The sequence below is a fragment of the Malaclemys terrapin genome, chromosome 17, assembly GCF_027887155.1.
Source record: "Malaclemys terrapin pileata isolate rMalTer1 chromosome 17, rMalTer1.hap1, whole genome shotgun sequence".
In the NCBI taxonomy this organism is placed as follows: domain Eukaryota; kingdom Metazoa; phylum Chordata; order Testudines; family Emydidae; genus Malaclemys; species Malaclemys terrapin.
In genome coordinates, this window is record NC_071521.1 from 19,601,544 (window position 1) to 19,620,840 (window position 19,297).

Below are 19,297 nucleotides of genomic sequence, written 5' to 3' on the forward strand. Positions count from 1 at the left end.
ACAGAAATAGCACAAGAGTCCTCCTGCCAGGGGCCTTCAACCTTGCCTTGAAGGCCCCATCTTTTTAGTTGGGGCAAGTAGCTCCGACTGTCCTGCCCATTTAGTCCCTGGCTTTTCTGCAGAAGCTCTCAGCCCAGGGACCGACTCGTCCTGAAGGCTCTGGTTTTTGTGACACGGCCGTGGGTCAGTTAGGAATTGGAATGAGAACACCACCATGTTTCCTGTAGATCACAGATCAGGTCTCAGATAGTATAGCCCTTGCTCCCTGCTGATCTAGGCTGGACAAACACCTGTCAGGGGTGGTCCAAGTATACTTGGTCCTGCCTCAGCTCAGGGAGCTGGATTTGATGAACTGCAAAGGTCCCTAACATTTCTGTTACTGACTCTCCACTGTCTGCTCTCCCCATGTCCCCCTGTAGGGCAGCTGGCCTGTTTCCCCAGCCCAGGAAGGATGAAATGCCATGCCCAGATTCTGTTCAGGCCCTTCCTTCAGGGCGCAGTTTATTCCTCCAACAAAATACCCACAAAGTAGCTGCAAAATGAAGCTATTCCCCTGACCAAAGCAGGCTGCAGGGGCCCAGAAGCTTCTCATTGTATCTCTTCTCCACTGGTCATCGCAGCCATCTGCTTCCCCCACTCCCTTTCCAAGGGAACCCTCTCAGCCCTTTATAGGAACCACTTGACTCTTTCCCAGCTGCATCTGATAATCTGCCCGGCCCAGACATGTCTTCTTAAAGGGGCTCTGTCTCCAAACAGGGCTGACTGGGCCCAGAACCCTTGGCCCTTAAAAAGGCAAACCACCCACCTATACACACATTCTCATGTAGTCAGAGAGGTATCTATCACCATCCACGCTGCAGCCTTTTGCCCAATCCAGTTTTGCTTCTAGCTCCAGATTTTCCTCACTGAAACATGTCCCACCCCATGGCTAAATGGGAATAGGAGAAGGTGGATCTGGGCTCAATGAGAGGCGCTTTCAAGAATGCCACTGATCAGGCAGTGTGCTTTTAAAACTCCATCTTCTTTCCTCCCAGAGACAGGGAAAGATGATGCAGTGTTGCCAGTTCACGTGATTTTCTGTGAAGTCTCATGATATCTGGCATTTTCTTAAAGCCCCAGCTCCTGGAGTCATGTGACTACACCAAGACCAGAACTTGCATTTAAAAAAAAAAATCAGTTTCTATCCCTTGTGGTTGCAAAGATATACTTGAAAGTGTGACCCTTAGATGCTCCAACACCTGGAAACAAATGGAAAGAACCTCAAATGTATTATTATGAGCTCATGATTTTAAAGCCAATCCCCATGTTTGGTTTTTTTGGGGCCTGACTCTTGATTTTTGAATAGTCGGGGTTGTCAACATTGTGATGGGAGCTGGGACACAAGGTTGCTTCTTGTTAATGTAGTAATAATAAACTCCTTGGCATTTAGCCTTGATATTTTAGTCCAGGATATGGTTATAACCTATCTTATAAACAGGAGGCATCATCTAAGTATCTAGGTAACTAGCCGTGGTTATACACAAAGAAAATACAAGCGAGTAGGGTCTTGTACATTTCAATATGTCACCTGTGTACAGGAACGGAACTGACAGAACCACAGCAAAACAAATCAAAAGAATCCTTGTGATCATATGTAGCCATAAATCAGGCAAAGTTGAAGATATTCCTGTGTAATGCATGTTATTCCTCAGGTGTTCACTAGATGGCCTTCTTCTCACATGCAATCACTGGAAATGTAAGGAGTCAAGAAGCAAAGACCTTTCCCCTATTTGTCTGCAGTCTGTGTGCTTGATTTGTAATTAAACTCTGCTTCCCATTCATGTAGCTAATGGGGGCTGGTTGAAGTTTTTCCATTGAAGCTGGGGTATTATTTTTTGTTGTTGAAGAAAAATAGTTTTTTGGGCTAAATGAAATTTTTTTGCGAAATATCATCTGCTTTTTGCAGAAAATATTGAGGTTTGGTCAAAACTTTTTGGCTGAAAGTTTTCTATAAAAAGTCAGATTTTTTCAAGGAAAGAACTCGTATTCCGGACTAGTTTTGTTTCTAACTTAGCAGCGGTTTGTGGGGGCAAGAGAGAACTGCAGGAGGTTCTGCTAGGAGTTTATCCCAAATCTGCAGAACCGTAGCTTTCTAGCCTACGCTTTACACAATGTGTGTGTGATACCTTCAGCTGCAGATGTGCTTGAAATAAGCCTATGTGGGTTGCATTGTGGGTGAGCCCATACTATAGCACAAGAAAAGCTTGTGCACCTAAACATTTAGGTCCGTCCACACTCTTCAGAAACAGCGTAGCCGTGTTAGTTCAGAGTAAGACTCAAGGGCTGGGTGGGGATATAGCTTTTGAGGCAGCTGGTTTGCGGTTGTAGACTTCCCTTCCTGAGAAGATCAGGTTCACCAGATCCAAATGCAGGAGCCATCTTTACACCCTAGCTTTCCTTCACCAATACCAATAAATCTTCACATTACACCTCTGTCCTGCTGGGAGAGGAGAGAGGGGCCATATTTCCATGCTAACAGACCTGTTAGCACTGTGACAATCTTGGGATCTATGAGAGAGAGCTGCAAGGTGGCATGTTGAGGACCCAGATCCAGCAGGGTCATCCCCGGACATGGTTAAAACCTGATTTGGGCTTGGTGTTTAGATGGGGCTGAATCCTGTTCTTAGCTGCATTCCTGAAGGGTTTTACCGATCTGCTGCAGACCTTTGAACCCCATTTATGCCTGAAGACTTAACTGTATTTTAACCATTTCAGGAGCCTTCCCTGGTTTAATCTAGTCCTCCTGCACAAGGACCAAAGGAAGAGGCAACAAGCTGAAATCTGGACAGGGACTTCCATTTCCCTGGTTTATGAAGAGGCAGCTGTTGAGTGTGTGGGTGAGAGATGGAAGCTCTGCCCTTGCTGGGTGATTTGCACATCAGGTTGTAGCAGCTGTTAGACAACTAATTTATGGCTCCGTCCTCCAGGAGGCAGCACCAGCATCAGAAGCTGTGGGAGGATGTAAAGGGATAGGGATAGGCTACCCCTACACACCTCATCATGGCCAGGGGCAGCCCCACAGGTATACCTGACCTTACTTTACCCCAACTGGCGGTTAACCAGTGTGCTTGTTTGATCAGGGCAATGACAAGCCAAGCACCCTAATTGATATAGGATGGTGTCATTTGCGGGAGAATTACCTAAAAAGGAGCACTTGGACAAAAGTTTAAGGCTCTTACCTCAAAGAGGTAAGTGGGTCACTCAAAACTTAAGACTCTGAGTCTGGTTAGACCAGTCTTCAGGGGGCTGGAGCAGAGATCACCACCCCTGGCTAATTGCACGGTTTCAAGTCTACACCCCCTCTCACTCAGCTTCCTTCTCCTATTTTAAATAGGGTTGTCCTCCGGTGGAGCACGGAGCCACCTTGATTGGGTGCAGGTGGTTCTGATTGCAGCTCCTGGCTGGCCCTTTAAGTGTAGCATACTCCTTCGTAGAAGGATTTTACCTGGGCAGCATGACAGCTGGTTCTGTTCACCCTGCAGAAATGGAGTGGGCAGTGGAGCAAAGGGAGGACATGTGCTCCCAAAGGAAAAAAAGCACAGAAGGGGAGGACTTGCCCAGAAAGGCCCCAAAAGAACTCGGTTTTGCTTTAGCATCTCCCGTGCTGTGCACTGGCTTCAGGGAAGATCATAGAATTGTAGGACTGGAAGGGACATCGAGCTGTCATCTAGTCCAGTCCCCTGCACTTGTGGCAGGACTCATGATCTAGACCATCCCTGATGGGAGTTTGTCCAACCTGCTCTTAAAAATCTCCAGGGATGGAGATTCCACAACTTCCCTGGGCAATTTATTCCAGTGCTTAACCACCCTGACAGTTAGGAAGTTTTCCCTAATGTCCAACCTAAACCTCCCTTGCTGCAATTTAAGCCCATTGCTTCTTGTCCTAGCCTCAGAGGTTAAGAAGAACATTTTTTCTTCCGCCTCCTTGTAACAACCTTTTACCTACCTGAAAACTGTTATCATGTCCCCCCCTCAGTCTTCTCTTCTCCAGACTAAACAAACCCAGTTTTTTCAATCTTCCCTCATAGGCCATGTTTTTTAAACATTTAATCATTTTTGTTATTCTTCTTTGGACTCTTTCCAATTTGTCCCCATCCTCCCTGAAACGTGGTGCCCAGAACTGAACACAATACTCCACTTGACGCCTAATCAGCGCAGAGTACAGCGGAAGAATCATTTCTCGTGTCTTGCTTACAACACTCCTGCTAATACATCCCAGAATGATGTTTGCTTTTTTGGCAACGGTATTACACTGTTGATGCATATTTAGCACTATGACCCCCAGTACTCCTTCCTAGGCAGTCATTTCCCATTATGTATGTGTGCAACTGATTGTTCCTTCCTAAATGGAGCACTTTGCATTTGTCCTTATGGAATTTCATCCTATTGACGTCAGACCATTTCTCCAATTTGTCCAGATCATTTTGAATTTTAATTCTATCCTCCAAAGCACTTGCAACCCCTCCCAGCTTGGTATCACCCGCAAACTTTATACGTGTACTCTGTATGCCATTATCTACATCACTGATGAAGATATTGAACAGAACCAGACCCAGAACTGATCCCTGTGGAATCCCACTCGTTATGCTCTTCCAGTGTGACTGTTAACCACTAATAACTACTCTCTGGGAACGGTTTTCCAACCAGTTTTGCACCCACCTTATAGTAGCTCCATCTACATTGCATTTTCCTAGGTTATTTATGAGAAGGTCATGCGGGACAGCTTTACTAAAATCAAGATATAGCACGTCTACCGCTTCCCGCCTATCCACAAGGCTTGTGACCCTATCAAAGATGCTGTAGGCACAGCTTGCAAATAATGCACAGTAAAGGGCCAGACTGATGGCTGTTCTAGCGGTGTAAATTAAGGGTCACTCGACTGCAGAGGAGTTACTCCTGATTTACACCCGTGCAACTCAGTGTGGCTCAAAGACGGTAGAAACGGTGCAGATCCCCAGTGTTCTGCATGCAGCCACCAAACTTACAGGACCTTAATTGAGAGTTGTGAGGCTGTGATTTTCCAGTGCCCCTGCTAATGTGATCAGTCTGCTGGTGACTGGATACCCTCTAAAGAGAGTACTTAGCACAGGCAGAGGGTGTGACTTTTCAGTGTCACCTTGTCCTGCTTCTAACTTGAGTGGCGCACACCCCATTTGGGTGCTGAGCCAGGGCCTGGCAAGCCCCTTAGCTGGAGTAAGTAGACATAGCTCCACTGACTTCAATGGGACTATTCCAATTGACAGGGGCTGATGAGCTCTCTCTTTGGGTTTAGTTTCCTTAGAGTTTGGGAGTGAGAAAAAAATACATTGTGCTTGCCAAGGTGGCCTCACTTTTGGAAACAGACACATGGAGCAGAGGCAGAACCTTCATTTCATTGAGTTTTCAAACCATACAAATCAGAACAAAGACCACTGCAATTTGCACCAATTCACTGAAAGTGAAATGCTGGGTGTGACTCTCCCAACCTGCATGTTTCATTGTGAGTTATACTGGTGCAAAGGGAGTGCAAAACTGCACCACAGCGGAACGGCAGCATTTTGAACAGTGGTAAATGCCTCTGCAACGTTGCCAGGCAGTGGTGAGTCAGGTCCATTCATTTTAATGAATATAAATACTGGTAAATGCAAAGTATAATAGGTCACCATGAATTCACGCCCCCACCTGTGGTGCTGATTTACCACTTGGTCTGTTTTATACTAGCTAACTAGAGCAGTTAGCATAGAAATCCAGTGTTTCTGCTGATACAATTGTCTGTCCCATTTGTGCAATGCCTTAATACCACACAAATATTTGTACTCACAAGGAGGGGACCCCCAAGCAAACCCCTGGTTTAGATCACATGCACGTCCATGGTGAGGACAGCATGAATTTGGCAGCTTGGAACCATCATTCCTCAGAGTTGTTAGCAGCTTTATAATAATTATCCAAGCATTATTTATCCAATTATAACATCATTAAAAGTGTTATGGCGCCTTTCCTCTTGCAAGGCACATTAAAGACATGACAATTCCCCTGTGTGGTAGATGTGTCAATACTACAGAGAGAGAGAGATTAAAACCATGGTTGAAGTTTGTAGAATAAATGTGTTTCCGTTACAGAACTGAAGTAGTTAGCAAATACAATAATTAGTAGGTTGAGTCAGCAGGTAACAGATGACAAGGTACAGCAGTCAAAGAGCAGCAATGTGAGTTTCTTAAGCTGCATTGTCAGACAAAGCACTGAGCTGGGTTACAGCCAGGGCAAGAGAACCTGATGGAGGTGGGGGAGATCCTAGCCAAGGAGAGAAATAACCCCTTCCATGGATGGAGAGGAGAGAGAGAGTGGTCTGGTCTAGGGGAGAGACATCCCCAAAGGGAGAGTCATAGCTCCATACCTCAATGCCAGATAGAAGGAGAAGGGAAGCCTGTGCTGGTAATTACAACTTCTGTCATTAACGTGAAATAGAAAAGGAGCTGATGGCAGTGTCACGAGGAGGCATTTGGATCTGGGTAATCTGGGTGCCTGCTGTCACGGCAATGAATGTTTACCAAATATGCAAAATTAGGGCATTGACCCAGAATTTCATCGCCAGATTTTTGTAGTGCTCGCCTTGTAGATTTCTGTACCATCTCACCACGCAGAGAGGCCTCAAAGGCTCTCAGCTGAGGCCATGCAGGAGTGTGCAGTGTATTTCATCGAACATTCCTGAGCTCACTCGTGCTTTCAGCTTTCTCCCACGTGCCTCGAGAGCCTAGAAACTCGCCAAGCACATTCTCCATGATATGGTGGAACTGATTCTGGAACTTTAAAAAGCCCCAGCAGCTTGGACACTAAGGTTGACAAGTTTTGTAGTGCGGAAGGGACCTTGGGAACCCTCATCTCATCGAATCTACTGCCTGCCACACTGGTATAATTGCATTAAGGGTGGTGCAAACCTCCCTGTCACACACTCGTCTTAAAGAGACGGTAATGCCTAAATCTAATGCTGATCACATGGTACTAACCAGACTCGCTGCACAGCCATGCTAATTACCATCGTTTGAACACAGCTGTTGTGAACAGAGTCCAACACCTTGTCTACACTGGGAATTTGTCCTGATTCAAGCAATCGGTGGCCTGACACCAATGAATGTTGCTAACGGCATTTTGGGCTGTATAAGTAGGGGCATTGCCAGCAGATCAAGGGACATGATCATTCCCCTCTATTCGGCATTGGTGAGGCCTCATCTGGAGTACTGTATCCAGTTTTGGGCCCCACACTACAAGAAGGATGTGGAAAAATTGGAAAGAGTCCAGCGGAGGGCAATAAAAATGATTAGGGGTCTGGAGCACATGACTTATGAGGAGAGGCTGAGGGAACTGGGATTGTTTAGTCTCCAGAAGAGAAGAGTGAGGGGGGATTTGATAGCTGCTTTCAACTACCTGAGGGGGGGTTCCAAAGAGGATGGAGCTCGGCTGTTCTCAGTGGTAGCAGATGACAGAACAAGGAGCGATGGTCTCAAGTTGCAGTGGGGGAGGTCTAGGTTGGATATTAGGAAACATTATTTCACTAGGAGGGAGGTGAAGCTCTGGAATGGGTTCCCTAGGGAGGTGGTGGAATCTCCTTCCTTGGAGGTTTTTAAGGTCCGGCTTGACAAAGCCCTGGCTGGGATGATTTAGTTGGGAATTGGTCCTGCTTTGAGCAGGGGGTTGGACTAGATGACCTCCTGAGGTCCCTTCCAACCCTGATATTCTATGATTCAATGGAGACACTATCTATACCCAAGTGTAGACAAGGTAAGCCGTGGTTTGCACTGGGGTGGCATTCCCTGGTTTGAAACAGATGCAAATGGCAGCTTACCTTGTCCACTCTGGTGCAGCTGTGTCAGCAAGTGGCCACCAACAACTGGAATTGGACAAATAGGCCATGTAGACAGGACCCGGTCTTACTCTCCCTGACCATGGATGGAGATTTTTGTCTGAGACTAGTGCTGCTCCACTGTGGAATCTATCATAGGGTGTTATCAAGATATACTTCTTTTCCCAGGCCTTCCCACCAGGTTTCCTTGCTGGCTGATAAAGCAGCAGACAGCAGAGGGGACAGGTCTCTCTACAGCACAGTTGGAGTAGCAGCCGTCCCAGAAAAAATCTCTATGTTCACCTTAGATATGGAAACCGATCAAGACCCTAGAATGCTGTTAGTAACAGCTGTATTATAACATGTTAAAAGTAGGAGGTGGAAAATGGGGGAGAGGGGGAGATAAAAGGGAGGATCCACTCTTGGGAACCTCATGCCACCTCCCCCATCCATAACTCCTGCTTTGTCCTTCTGGAGGTCTCGTTTTCCCTGATGGCTAGTGCGGTCTTCCTGTTGATAACGGTCTAGGTCCTCATACTTCTCCAGCACCTTTCATCCAAGGATGTCACTGTTCTTCTGTGCTGAAGCCCAGAGAGTTTAAGCGGTTTGCCCAAGGCATCAGAAAGTCAGTGGCAAAAACAGGAATTGAGCCCAGGAATCCCTTGTTTATTATACTAGCCAATCGGCATACGTTACACACCATCTTAACATGCATTACATATTCTATGATTACAAATATTAGCACAAAGCTTTATATTTGAACGCTATTTTGCTTACACTGGTATCCCATAACACTTTGCAAAGCTGAAGTCAGCTTTGGCCCTAGCAAACACTAAATTTGTTCTATGACCCCGTCGTGGTGCCTTCATGGGTAGCGGAATACAGGATCCGAAACAGAGATAAGACAAGTAAAGAACAAAAGAAGAAGTTAAGTCCCAGGCAGAGACTGCGAAGAGTTACAAAAGGATCTCTCAAAACTGGGTGACTGGGCAACAAAATGGCAGATGAAAGTCAATGTTGATAAATGCAAAGTAATGCACATTGGAAAACATAATCCCAACTGTACATATAAAATCATAGGGTCTAAATTAGCTGTTACCACTCAAGAAAGATCTTGGAGTCCTTGTGGATAGTTCTCTGAAAACCTCCACTCAGTGTGCAGCAGCGGTCAAAAAAGTGAACAGAATGTTGGGAATCATTAAGAAAGGGATAGATAATAAGACCGGAAATATCATATTGCCTCTATATAAATCCATGGTACGCCCACATCTTGAATACTGCATGCAGACATGGTCGCCCCATCTCGAAAAAAGAGATATTGGAATTGGAAAAGGTTCAGAAAAGGGCAACAAAAATGATTAGGGGTATGGAACGGCGCCCATCTGAGGAGAGATTAATAAGACTGGGACTTTTCAGCTTGGAAAAGTGATGACTAAGGGAGATAATATAAAGGTCTATAAAATCATGATTGGTGTGGAGAAAGAGTAAATAACACTTCCTTATTTACTTTCTCATAACACACAAACTAGGGGTCACCAAATGAAATGAATAGGCAGCAGGTTTAAAACAAACAAAAGGAAATATTTCTTCACACAATGCACTGTCAACCTGTAGAACTCCTTGCCACAGGATGTTGTGAAGGCCAAGACTATAACAGGGTTCAAAAAAGAACTAGATAAATTCATGGAGGATAGGTCCATCAATGGCTATTAGCCAGGATGGGCAGGGATGGTGGCCCTAGCCTCTGTTTGCCAGAAACTGGGAATGGGCAACAGGGGATGGATCACTTGATAATTACCTGTTCTGTTCATTCCCTCTGGGGCACCTGGTATTGGCCACTGTTGGAAGACAGGATACTGGGCTAGATGGACCTTTGGTCTGACCCAGTATGGCCATTCTTATGATATATTTTATTATTATTATTATTAAATTAAGGAACAGTTGCGAATGGGTGGATTGGGTTTTAGTGACGTACAGAGAGTTTTGTAACTTGTAAAACCACACTATAAATATAGCTAGCTTAAATGCATATTTTGGAAGCACACTTTCCGTGTAAGGTGAACATCCTGCAAGATAAAAATTGGTCGCGTGCCAGTAATACATTTTAATGTTTTTAGAAGGTCTCTTTCTAGAAGTCTATAATATCTAACTAAACTATTGTTGTATGTAACGTAAATAAGGTTTTAAAAATGTTTAAGAAGCGTCATTTAAAAATAAATTAAAATGCAGAGCCCCACGGACCGGTGGCCAGGACCCGGGCAGTGTGAGTGCCACTGAAAATCAGCTTGCGTGCCGCCTTTGGCACACGTGCCATAGGTTGCCTGCCCCTGTTCTAGATTCTGCAGCCAATGCCATGAAGTGGGGATAGGATGTTCACCTGGAGGAAGGTTCTCTTTCCTATATGCTTTTGTACTGGGTTCACAAGTCCTGCACCTTGCATTGCTCGTCACCTTCAGAGACATTTTTTTCTCCTGGTGAGAAACTGCATTATGATTTACATGGAAGACAAGGGTTCGATGTGTTTTGCAGAAATGGGGTTTTTCACTGGGTTTGCTAACCGTGAGAAACTCTCTTTTAGTTTACAGTCTTAGGTCCAAATCGTCAACCCCACTTTAGCTGTGCTGGGCCATTCCAGCAGCACCAAGGAAAACAAAAATTAGTAGATCCAGCTATCTGAGGATTTCCCCTTACAGCTGTCAGTTTGCGGGGGGTGGGGGGTGACTGGGAGAAGTATATGGCAAGAACACCCTTACACTCCAGTGATCCCCTGGCTACAGGAATGATCCCTTGGAGACCATTATAGCTGGTAGACCATAGAGCAGTCCTGAGGTTGCTCTAAGTTATGCCAGGGGGTGAACTGACATCCAGCAGCCCTGGGGATCAAGGTATGTTTACAGTGCAATCATAGGGTAGGATTCCAGCTCATGTAGCCATACATGAGTTAGCTTTAATCTAGCTAGCTTGAGCACGGAAGCAATGAAGGAGCAGCAGCAGGCACTTCAGCACGGACTACCCCCGTGAGTAATTAGTGTTGCAGGCGGCCGTGCACAGCATACACTGAAGTGGGGACTCCCACAGCTTCACTTCTCTGGTACCCAAGCGAATTAGATTAAATCAAGCTTGGATGTCTCTCCGTGAGCTGCAATCCTACCCCATCATTGCAGGGGAGACGCACCTTTAGAGCCACGTTTGCTGCCTCCAAACTGTGTCGAGCAGAGTTCTGGCACTGCTGAAGATCTGGCTCCTAGAATTGACAGCACCTCTGACCGGTCCCCCTGGAAGTGCTAGCATGGGCCCTGAATCCTGCAAATTCACTTTAAGAACCGGAATTTTCTCAGGGATTTTGAGAAGGACTCATTAAACTTCTCACTAGCGAAGTTGTAGATCAAGGGATTGAGACAGCAGTTCACCATGGTGAAAAGCCAAGAGGCATAATACACAATTTCCACCTGGTGCAGGCGCTCACAGGACAGGTCGTAATACTTTACAATCACTCCTATGGTCCGGCTCACATGCAGTGGCACAAAGCAGATGACAAAGATAGCCAGGGACACCATTATCATCTGTAAGGACTTCGTTTTCATCACCCTGCCCCGGAGGCTCGTACTGTTCATTTTAGCAATGGTAGCTCCCAGCAAGGCATAGCAGGTCAAGGAGATGCCAAAGGGGAGGAGGAAGTTGACCGTCACCAGGAAGATACTGTAGTACAAGTAAAGAGAGGTGAACTCCGATTGATGGATACTCATGCATTTCACAGAGCCATCGATGGATGAAGTCTTGAGGACGACGAACAAGGGCAGCCCTTGGATGCTTAGGAGAAACCATACAAACAAGCTGAGCTTCTTCAGGAAGGACTTCTTCTTCCAAAGGGTCCTGGAGCTGTAGTGAACGACAGCAATGTACCTGTGAATGCTGATGAGCGTCAGGAAGTAGATGCTGCCATATAAGTGAGTGCTGAGGATGAAGATTTTGAGCTGGCAGAGGAACTGACCAAATGGCCAGCTGTTGCCCATGCTGAAATAGGCAACAATCAGCGGCACAATGGGAATAAGAAGGGCATCCGCTAAGACTAGGTTGAACTGGAGGATCATGCCAGAATTCCACTGCTTGATATGGAACCAGAATATCCACAGACTGATGCTGTTCAGAACGAGGCAGGCCAAGAAGAGAATGCTCAGCAGGACGGGGATGACATGGGGCAGCACCTGTGGCTTGCACTCTGTGCTGGCGTTCGTGACAGGATGAAAGCTGGTGGCGCTAAACAATTGGGAAGAAGTCTCCATACTTTGGGTGACCTGCAGCAGAAGGGGCAAGAAAGAGAAAGTATTGACACTTTTAGGGTCCCTCTTCTCCTTTGATGAGATAACGATGAGCCGAATTTTAGAACAATGCCAGGAAGTATGTCAGAAGCAGGTCTGCAGCACAGTTACTGGGTCCTGCAAGTCCACTGCAATATGATGTCCCTTTGGCTAACGGCATCTGCCAAGCATATTAAACTAAGTATTTAGCCAACCAAAGAATGAGATACAGTAGATAGGGCTGAATTTGGCTTGCTCTTTCATAAGCAAATGCAAACCCATGGAAAACAGTAGCTTTGAGCCTGCTTATACCAGGGTTCAATTTTCCCAGTGTATTACGGGGAAAGCGAAAAGGTTACATTTAAAGCACCGAGCAAATTATTATAGGTGGGTCCTAAGAACTGAAGTCCTGTCTGCTCCCCATGGACCTGTAAATAGCTGGGATGTTTTTCTTAGTAATAGGGGCTTTGGCCAAAAGTTTCCCCTCTTCCCACTGTTGTGCGAGGTGTTTTACATGGCTGATTGCTGCCCTTTGCCCCAGAGATGGCTGCATTTCAGTTGTGTAGCATACTTTCTGAAGCACTTTTGGATTCTTCAGTAATGTCAGGCATTACTGACTACCCCAGGGGAAACGTTGGAACAAATGAGCCCTGACCCAGTGTATTTTTAAACACTTGGTTCCAAAAGCCACTTGTAAAATGCTGGAATCATCCACTTTAGAAAGACTTCACACCCGTTCAATGAAATATTCAACTGCATTTCCCTCTCAGTGCATTGTCTTATGGGTCTTGTAATTCAGGTGGATCTGACCCAGAAGAAAATATTTCAGTTCAATTTTCCTGATGGCAAATTGGAATTTCTCCCCGCCCCCCCCCCCCCCCGAAAGTTTTGATTTTGCAGAAATTGCATTTGCTGTCAGAAAATCATCCCGGCAGGAAATTCCCAACGCGCTGGGAGGCAGCAAACGCCTCCCAGGTCAGGTACTGAGACTCAGGAGAGCAATATCTGATATTGTTGAGCATAAGCCCTACTTCAGAGCGCACCAGTCCTGGGGTCTTTTGTTGAGGGAGGGCAGAGGGGATGAGAGTGATGATGGACTGCTCTGCCACTCCCCCCAAGTCTTTCCTGGTGTTAACCCCTCCACCTCCCAAGCCCTGTAACACAGCTACCTTTCTTCCCGCCAACAAGGACCAGACGGGATTCCCCTTTGGGACCCCCAAATGCTGCTCTTTTAATTAGAATCTTCAGGGCAGGACACAGAGCTGTGACCTGGCAGGCACACATGGGACTTGGTTCATTTTAATTGACCATCACCTGGGCCCACACAAGTGAAGCCCTCAGCCCCACTGACAGGTTGTTTACTGCTCAATTTTCAAACATGGGAGCCTAACGTTGGGGATGGAGGTCATGGGTAGAGCCACGCAGCTTCACCCCTTCCACCCAAGGCCCTGCCCGTACCCCACCTCTGCCAGAGCCTCGAGCGCCCCCCCTTCCTCACAACCGGAGGAGCCCCAGCCGAACCCCCCCGGGCTCCTGCCAGCTTGGGGGAGAGGGTGGAGCATGGGCGGGGCCAAAGTTTATCCTCCCCTGGCCTGTTATACCTGTGTCATAAACATACAGTTAAGGATTAATTCCTCTTTTACCTGTAAGGGGTTAAGAAGTTCACATAACCTGGCTGACACCTGACCAGAGGGACCAACGGGGGACAAGATGCTTTCAAAGAGGGAGGAGGGAAAAGCCTTTGTCTGTTCTGTGTGGGCTTTTGCCAGACAGGGAGAAGGAACCATCCCACTCTTAACACGGTAGTGAGTAATTAGAGAAGGAATGTATTAAATTTCTGTTGCAAAATAGAGGGAGAATCAAATTGGGTTTCTGTGTAACTTTAAAGTTTTGCCCAGAGGGAAATCCTCTGTGTTTTGAATCTGTTGTCTGTGAGATTATCTTGCTTTCTTATCTCACAGAGGTATTCCTTTCACCTTTTTTTTTGGCTTTAATTAAAATTCTTCTTTTAAGGGGAAAAAAAAGTAATTTAATAAATTCTTTCTCTAATTACTACTCTGTTAGGAGTGGGATGGTTCCTTCTCCCTGTCCGGCAACAGCCCACACAGAACAGACAAAGACTTTTTCCCTCCTCCCTCTTTGAAAGCAGTTGTCCTCCCATTGGTCCCTCTGGTCAGGTGTCAACCAGGTTATGTGATCTTCTTAAGCCCTTACAGGTAAAAGAGGAATTAACCCTTAACTGTATGTTTATGACAATCCGCCGCCCACGATGTATATCCATATTAAAGCACCTAAGTAGACATTTCAGGCTCTTAAATCTGCACTGAGGTGCAGGTATTTTGGTGCATAAACGTAGGCACCCTGCAACATCAGTCACTGCTCAGCTTTCGAAGCTTGTGTTGTCCCCCCCAAAATGCCACAGTGTTTTGGACAAAATGCTACGGCGTACCGTACACTACTTCTCATTTTTCGTCAGTCATCTTAAAGCCTGCACAGGCCCGGAAAGGAAGCTCATGTCAGACTGCCTATCAGGCACCCTCAGCGAGCTAGTGCAACTGCTTCTTCCTGCCCTGGGTCCATAACGTGGGGTATAAGACATTCACAGGACTCGTCTCTGGAGACCACATTCACAGCAATGAGCTATGTATTGTTAGCTAGCTAGCTGGGTGTGGCTGGAGCCGTGTGTGGGAGGAAGTGAGCGTGAGAATGTTCATTGTCCCCCCACAGTCACAGAGGTATTCTTAGAACGTACATAGTTTCATTCTCTCATGAGAGAATGAGTTAGACAATTAAATTGCATCTTTCTGTTCACTTCAGGGCCACTCGGTGTCTTTATATTGTGGCTCTCCAAAGAACTGGCTAAAGGATTTGTGAGGGGGTTTAGAGGGGAGTGTTATCTGCTTGTTAGCACAGTGGACCAAGAATCAGGATATCTGGATTCAAGTCCTCGGTTTTCCACCAGCCCTGAGACACCTTGGGTGACTTTAACCACTCTGTGCCTCTTTGTCAAATGGGGGAATCTTAATTATTACCCAGTCCAGGGGTTTGTTGAAGCTTAATTATTGTTTGCAAAGCCCCGATGAGGCTCAGGTGAGAAGAGTTACTGCTATATAATTGCAAATTGCTACCAGGGAAGGTGATGCAAATTCTGCTTCTTGCTACTTTATGCTACAAAGCAATTCCTTCCAGATTAGCATCATAAACCCGTAGCTGCCTCCCAACAGGATCCTCCAAACCAAGCAGCCTACATGGCTTTCCAAAGCAAGTCCGAGACAACAAATGTTAGGGGCCACCTACTTCAGCGGGCAGTGACACTGTACTCAAAGCTATAGACACATTTGGAGTGGACTCTTTCTGCTCTCTCCAGAGCAGTAGCTTTGTTGGCTCAAAGAACGACCACAGATTTCAGACAGGCAGCTGCCCGCTCTACAAGGATAAAAGGCCATGGGCTTCATTTTCCTCTCATGGGGATACATCAGGACAAGAGTGGTATAAAACCAGTGTGAGATCAGGACTGGACTCAGTTCAAAGCCCCCTTCTTGGACCTGATCCTACTCTCCAGGGAAGTTTTGCCCGAGTAAAGAGTGCAGGATCAAGCACCGCATGACGGCGGCACCAGAGTCCGAGCAAGGACTTACAATGATATGCAAGAGGAGAAGATTTGAGGTACAGTACAAAGAAAAGGGCCAGGAATTGCCTAGTAAATTGAGAGCAGCTTTAAACTAACAAAACAAACCAGAAAAAGCCAATTGAGCGTTATTTAACGTGACATGGAATTATACAAGCCATAAACCATAAGCTTTGTAATTACGTAAGGGCCAGATTCTATTCTCAGTCACACCAGTGTAAATAGAATTACTCTGGATTTAAGAGGAGCCGAGAATAGAATCTGACCCTGGATCTCCGCACAAAGCAATCCTTTTGGTTTACTATTCGGCGTTAAAATTCCCCCCTCTTGGCATTCATGCAACCTTATTGACTTCGGGGGTGGGTGGGTTGCCCGGGTCTAATTGAATGGTGAATTTGGCTTTTGGCTATCATCTCATATGCATGTTGATTGTTAAAAACAGAATATTAATAAGCCATTTTGAACAAGCTGTCTGGGGGAAACTTACCACCCTTCTCAGGGAGAGGAGCTGTACTTCACCAGCTGAGTTGCAGCCTTCCCAGCTGGAAGCCACATGGATACAAATTCATTCAAGCTTGCAGATAGAGGCAGAGCTGATGGGACGGAAGAGGCTTAGGTGACTCTCAGGAGGAAGAGACGGTTCGGCAATGACACTGCAGCAGCCTAGGGCGTTTCAGTCAGCAACAGAAGTGGGTGATATAGTGTTCCAGGAAACAGTTTGAGTACTTGTTTTGCAAAAGCACCTTTGAGCTTGTGAGCTCCTGGTCATCTCCCTCTGTGGTGTCTACAGGGCTTGCAGAGACAACAGAGCCTTGAGGCAGCCAACTCCTTCCTCCAAGCAATTCAAGCACCGCCTATGCCCAGGTGGAATTGTACCACTCAGAAAAGGATCAGTCTGCCAGGGGACGAGCGGGATCTGAGCTCCAAAACAGACTTGGAAATGGTTCCCCCCAATAATATACACAAATCCAGGAGGAAACAAGGAGCCAATCTGAAAGATTATAGGGAGTACAGAGCCATCTTGAGCTTGGCAGGCAGAGGGTTACCATTGTCTTGCAGAGTGGTGGATAAACCCACACCTGGTGTGCTGATTGCAGGGTTTGACAGGTGGGGGTGGCCTGGGCAGCTGTGATGAGTTAGACAATCTCAGTTTTGGCCATGAAGCACATCTGCATTACACCCATTTATTACTAGTAATGAAAGTAGCTGGGCAGTGGAGTGCTGATCCAAAGACCATCTCTGAAAAGCCCTCACACCAGTCCCATGAGGGAAATAAGGATGAATAGAGAGATCAGCCCAGGTTGGATCAGCCAGGAATTTACCTACTCAATGAATCACAGAATCATAGAATATCAGGGTTGGAAGGGACCTCAGGAGGTATCTAGTCCAACCCCCTGCACAAAGCAGGACCAATCCCCAGCTAAATCATCCCAGCCAGGGCTTTGTCAAGCCTGACCTTAAAAACCTCTATGGATGGAGATTCCACCATCTCCCTAGGTAACCCATTCCAGTGATTCACCACTCTCCTAGTGAAATAGTGTTTCCTAATATCCAATGAGGAAACTGATGACACTGCTTCTGCTGATATCCCTGTGGCTGACCCAGGAGTAAGGCTCCAGACCAGTATAATCCTAGGGACAAGCCATGGGCCCTAAAGGTAAAGATGTCACACTTACTAATGCCACGGAGAGCAATTTCAAACCCTTTTTATTCCTTGACATCCAGATCAACTCACAAAGGACCATCCAATGACATTTTCTGGGGACTCAGGATTTCATTTTTGTTCACCTTGCCTACTGTACACCCCAAACATCACCCGATTTGAGGGAAAGTCCACAAAGTCTGAGGAAATTGGTTTTATTTTATGTTTAGCAAAATGACTTCCTCCCTGAGATCCAGGCCCATGCCAAATTTGTCATGTTTAAGTTGAGCCATTTTTCAGCTGGCTGTGTGCAAAAAAACGGCCTGCAAAATGGGACTACAGCAGAAAAAGTGTACTGTTGAAACCCGTCCCTCCTTCCCTTTTTATACCACTTGAAAATGGGTGAATGGATTTTGCTCAAGCTTTCAAGCTGAGTACTGAGGCCAATACTTTTTTATATAATTCACGATTAATCTGTGGAACTCACTGCTACAAGATATCATTGAGGGCAAGAGTTTAGCATGAATCTCAAAACATCCACAGGGGGGAGATAGCTCAGTGGTTTGAGCATTGGCCTCCTAAACCCAGGGTTGTGAGTTCAATCCTTGAGGGGGGCCACTTAGGGATCTGGGGCAAAATCAGTACTTGGTCCTGCTAGTGAAGGCATGGGGCTGGACTCAATGACCTTTCAGGGTCCCTTCCAGTTCTATGAGATAGGTATATCTCCATATAAAAATGCATAAGGGGCAACCTTCATGCTTCAGGGCATAAGCTAATCACTGACTGTCGGGGGTTAGGTACACACTTCCCTTATGGGCAGGATATTCCAAAATTGTCCACTCCTTGGTTTCTTGTGCATTCCCCTGAAGCATCTAGTACTGGCCAGTATTGGAGACAATACACTGGACTAGATGGATACTGCTCTGATCTGGCGTGGCAGCCCCAGTGTTCCTCTAAGAAGTTTCAGCCCAAAAGGGAAGTTTCTGTGAAAAGTTAGAGTGGGTTAGAGCGTAGCAATCATATCAACCTTAACCCTAGAGCGTGTGACCACACTGCTTTTCTTAGCTTTGGGGAGACTTCAAACAGTTGCTTCTTTTATAAAGAGCTTTGAGTTCTACTGATGAAAAGTGCTCTAGTAAGACCTAGGCATTATTATTATTATTTATTATGTCCCTACAGGAGCATTTGGGGCAGTGTTTAAGATCACAAATCCACGGCTGCAACCAGCCACATTACTCCAGGCACTGTCCTGCCGTTGTCTGGCACTTCAGGAGTTGTCCAGCAGTTCTCAAAGGCCATGGAGTTCTTTGTAGGTGGGGTTGAACTTACAATTACATATTTCAGCCCTTTGATTGGTTTTCAAAACTGAAAAATAACGGGAGCCATAATGCAGTTGCTGAGGCTGGTCTTGTGCCAGAGACGTGTCTGTTTGCATTGGTTCCAGTTCTCAGATTCTTGTCTGAGGCCCCGTGCAAAGTGTAGCACAAAGTGAAGCAGAAGTGGCCCCTGTAATAGGGATATGGCTTTTGTCATGCTAGTGGGGGTGGTTTTCTTTTAAGGGCCATAATTTCTTTTTATTTTTTTTAACTTTCTTTTTATTGTTTTTATATAACATATAAATACGTAATGAAACAAAACATAAATACGTGCACAAGATGGAAACACCATATAAATAATGACATTCAGTGTTCACTATTTGTAAAACCCGGGGGGGGAAATAAAACAAGTAAATCAACAAACAACCCCTCCCCCCCCGCCCAAACCCGTAGAGGTCACGCAGGCCATCAATTGTTCGAGTGACTAAATAGATAAATAAGTGAGAACATAACCTCTGAGAAAGACTACGATTATGTCATGGAATCTGTGACTTTCAG

At 46.0% G+C, this 19,297-nt stretch overlaps 1 protein-coding gene across 1 annotated transcript; it reads right to left on the reverse strand.

Moving 5' to 3' along the window:
• Positions 1-11,166: 11,166 nt before the first annotated feature.
• On the reverse strand, positions 11,167-12,138 carry LOC128825425 (P2Y purinoceptor 2-like). Its single transcript, XM_054007943.1, has one exon. It carries the CDS (start codon positions 12,136-12,138, stop codon positions 11,167-11,169), a length of 972 nt encoding a protein of 323 aa, XP_053863918.1.
• Positions 12,139-19,297: the final 7,159 nt, after the last annotated feature.